This window comes from Crocuta crocuta, unplaced genomic scaffold, assembly GCF_008692635.1.
Source record: "Crocuta crocuta isolate KB4526 unplaced genomic scaffold, BGI_CrCroc_1.0 scaffold55, whole genome shotgun sequence".
NCBI lineage: Eukaryota > Metazoa > Chordata > Mammalia > Carnivora > Hyaenidae > Crocuta > Crocuta crocuta.
This window is the reverse complement of record NW_027530512.1, coordinates 4,668,859-4,672,977: the sequence shown is the minus strand read 5'-3', so window position 1 is coordinate 4,672,977 and position 4,119 is coordinate 4,668,859. Positions and strand designations below refer to the sequence as shown.

At 47.5% G+C, this 4,119-nt stretch overlaps 1 protein-coding gene across 1 annotated transcript in view; it reads right to left on the bottom strand.

The window, feature by feature from the left end:
- The window catches only part of GPX2 (glutathione peroxidase 2), a 3,958-nt gene extending 1,236 nt beyond the window's left edge, over nt 1-2,722 (bottom strand). The window contains exon 1 of the mRNA XM_077767077.1: nt 2,426-2,722. Coding sequence (XP_077623203.1) covers nt 2,426-2,647 — 222 coding nt within the window. The 5' untranslated portion in view covers nt 2,648-2,722. The remainder of the gene's footprint in view (nt 1-2,425) is intronic.
- Nucleotides 2,723-4,119: the final 1,397 nt, after the last annotated feature.

Genomic DNA, 4,119 nt, shown 5'->3' with positions numbered 1-4,119 from the left:
TGGCTTCGTCCTACTCTTGACTTGGAGTTTTCCCAGTCACAGCTGTTGTTGGATGGTTGGCTAGGCCATTCCTGAAAGTTTCTGCGGTTCCTAGCTTGGCTGTTCTTAAAGTGAATGATTTAGCACTTTGAACTATTCTTTCTCTAAACTACCCTGAACAGTTTATAGGGTATCTGTGTGAAACTTCAGGGAACCTTGAGTTCAGGGCAGTAGAAAGACAGGGAAAGAAGGCTCAAGTCCCATCACCTAGAACTCTCCCTTCCACTGCCTACACACACGCACACACACACGTCCTGCCGCCACCTCCCTTTCACCCTGCCCTGATTTTGCCTCCTTGCTTCCAGTTATATATGAGTGTTACAGCCTCTGCCTCCATCCTGCTCATTTCCTTAAGCTAAAGGGTGAAATTGAGGCCTAGAGGAATGGGATTTATAGCTTCTTGCTTTCATCTTGCCTTGTCCTAGATCTGAAGTGTAAGTAGGAGGAAGCTTTGGTGAAAATGCCACCCAAGGAAATCTGGCTTTCAGGTGCCATGAAGGTGAAGTGAGTTAGAGATAACAGTGAATGTACTCTAAATGGAATTGCTCAGTGACCAACGGGGATGAGTTAAATAGGATAGAGTGTTTAGGGTTCTGGAATGGGCCAGGGGAAGGAAAGTTAAGGAAAGAAGTGCTTGAGGGCTAAAGGCTGTGAATGTGTAGTTAGCATTCCTTTTGCTTCTAGACTGCTATCCCAGGACTCCCGCCCCCCACGCCCGCTCACTGTACTTGGCTGTGAATGCTTTAGCTCTGAACCTGCTACCCATCTTCCCCTCCCTGTTGCCCTCCCTGTCCTATTCCCACTGGGCATTCCCTCCCCTGACAACTCCAAAGGCCCATAGAAACCCTTGTTTTCCACCCCTCCCCCTGGGTCTGGAGTCAGATATCTCCCTGTGGGAGAAAGTTCTTGCCTCTGACCTCCTAGAACCGATCAGTACAGCGAGTTCCAGGCCATCTTGACATCTTGAGCCCAGAGGTGATCTCTATTAGACTTTTTATCTCTTAATGCAAATGGCCGACTGGCTACTGGGTAGGTTATGGATCCCCTCCAGCCACCAGCTAGCCTCAAGCGATGGTGTAAAGGGTGGAGGCACCTCTTAGGCCAAAGAGATACTCCTACAGAGGTTTTGCCCTTTCTCCTGCCCTGGCCAAGCCTAGAAACAGAGACAGGAAAGGGACAGTGAAAGCCATGATGGTTCGACCTCAGGTTTGTCACTAGCCAAAGATATTTCAGCCTTCCTGCTTGTGTCTCTGCTAATCTCTTCCTTGCCTTCATGCTGCTGTGAGTTGAACTAAGGGGGTTATAATTAGAGGGTTCACTTGAGGACATTCTGCCCGCTTGTGCTGTTAAAATAATAAATGAAAATAGAAGAGAACTTGAGGTGTGTGGGCTGAAGGTCTATAACTTGACCCAGTAATCAGGGACAGAGATTCGATCCCAAATGGGACACACACACACACACACACACACACACACACACACACACACACATCAGAGCCAGAGAGGTGCATGTGATGCTGAGAGGAAACACATGCATGTTGTAAAACCTTAGCGTTCCACCAAAGTCACTTTCCATTAGGCCAATTTAAAACAAAATCCTTCCAGGGCACCTGGGTGGCTCAGTCAGTTAAGCACCAGACTTCAGCTCAGGTCATGATCTCACGGGTTTGTGGGTTCAAGCCCCACGTCGGGCTCTGTGCTGATAGCTCATAGCATGGAGCCTGTTTCAGATTCTGTGTCTCCATCTCTCTCTGCCTCTCCCCTGCTCACACTCTGTCTCTCAAAAATAAATAAATGTAAAAAATTTTTTTAAATCCTTTCATCTAAATAATAGATTGCTTACACCTGCATATTACTTTGCATTTTTCAAGTTATTTTTGTGTATCTTATCCTCTGAACCTCACAATCATTCTGTGAGATAAATGGTATTATCCCCCACTTACAGATGAGGAAACTAAAACAGAAAAATCGAGTGACTCTTCATAGGGCACAGAGCCACTAAACAGCAAAACCATGTCTAGCTGGAACTAAGATCCCCTGGGTCAGTTCAGTCCTACTTTGATTGTTGATCTATGTCCTCCACTCATCCATTCAGCAGATATTTGATGAACGCCCTCTCTACAGTGGAGAGAAAAAACAGACCTGGTACCAGCCCTCATGGAAAGATAATGGAAAGACAATAAACAACAAAACCTCACCTCGGTGTTTAAGCATAGTTAGAACCACATATACTTCCCCTTGGTCTTCACATGTACCTAAAGACCTAGATTAACAAAACATACCTACGATTCCAGACACTGCAACACACGGTCATCCTTCCCCTCCCCTTAGCCTACCAAAGCTTCAGCATCCCAACTCTTTGGGTTCAATACGAGGGACCCCTCACCTGATGTCCAAACTGGTTGCAAGGGAAGCCAAGAACCACCAGGCGCCTGGGAAAGCGGCATTGCAGCTCGTTGAGCTGGGTGAAGTCCCGAGTGGTTGTGCCTCAGAGTGAGGCCACATTCTCAATCAGCACTGCCCTGCCTCGGAACGTATTGAAATCTACCTTCTCTCCATCCAGGCTGATAGCGCTGAGGTCGTAGAAGGACTTGGCTATGTAAGCCATGGTGAAGGTGCAGACTGAGACCTGCAGAATGGCGTGAGCCCACTTAAGGGTCTATTAAAGGGGTGGGGAGGAAGGAGGAGCCTGGCAAGACAGGAAGAATTTCACAATGGGGCTTTGAGCATCCCCACGATGACTTAGCAAAAACGGTCACCCACCTGTAAGTGCTGTTTCAACAGGGAGGTTGCTCCTCCTATTTACAGACTCTGAACAAAGCCACCTACCTGCCCCACCCTGCTGGCAACCTGGGAAGGGCCAATTTGATATCTATGTGCAAACATGAATAATTCACTACTTGCAGGAAACTAGAGCCCCAAAGGTCAAATGGGGAGGAAAAAAGGGAGGGAGGGATGCAGGATTGACTCTGACCTGCCCCAGCAAGTTGTTCTCACTTGGCACAGACATTTATTGTCTGCAGAGGGCCAGGCTCTGAACTGTGCGACTGAGAGGTCAGGGTCTGCCTAGATCTGAAAGATGAGGAAGAGAATTGGGGTACATGTCCCCTTAACTCAGACTACGACTGAAATCTATATATTACTGTGCATGTGTTTTTCTTTGGCTGTTGCCTTCCACAAGCACAAAATCAAAGGGACCCTTAGGAGGACAGAAAATCCCTTAGGATTTTCTAGAAATAATGGCTTTCAGTGGCTCAGCTTGCACCAGGCAGAAGACATGAGGTTTGTTTTGGAAAGTCTTTCAGTGAGTGGTGTTACTTGTGCCGGAGACCACCTCTGCCCTAGACGCCCTGGATGGCACCGCCCCCTATACTATGCCTTCCACTCTGCTTCCACAGGGTCATGCGGCTGCCATCAGTCATGGTCAAGGTAATGGTGAGGAGTCACAAAGCAGGTGAGTAGCTCCGAGGGCACGAGCTGCACCTGCCTTTTCTCAGACAAAGACTCAGTCCCAAAGACTTTTCACAGAAGGCTTGTGCTTGTCATTTACCCCCAGAAGGAAGTGTGCAGAGAGCCAAATCTTCCATGGTTCTAGACTGAGTCGGGCCACCTATGATGTTTTCAGCCCCAGACATGCAATGTACTGAAGGACACGTGAGGGCCTAAGGGAAGACCTAGTGCTTCACTTCATTCTTCCAAGCACCCACCAGCTCAACGAATTCGTGGGGTTTTTTTTTTGTTTTTGTTTTTGTTTTTTAAATGTCTGGATTTCTCCATCAGTGAAACTGGCAATTAAGCTTTACTGGGCTTTGGGATTTTAGAGTGTTATTTCCATAACAATGCAAATGTTTACTAGAGAGTATTTTCACAGGTACTCGTCCACTGGGAAATGTCTTCTGGAACAAATAAGCAGGGCTTGGGAGCAGCTGGTATTGAGAATCTAACTTGCTGAGAAGATGGAGGAACTACTCACCAGGGAGTGTCCAACTTTTCTGTCTTTTGTGGCCTGTTCCATGGCTGTTTAGAGTACATGGGAACTCATGCCTCCACAGGCTGCCCCCTGAAAACAAGCCTCCATCA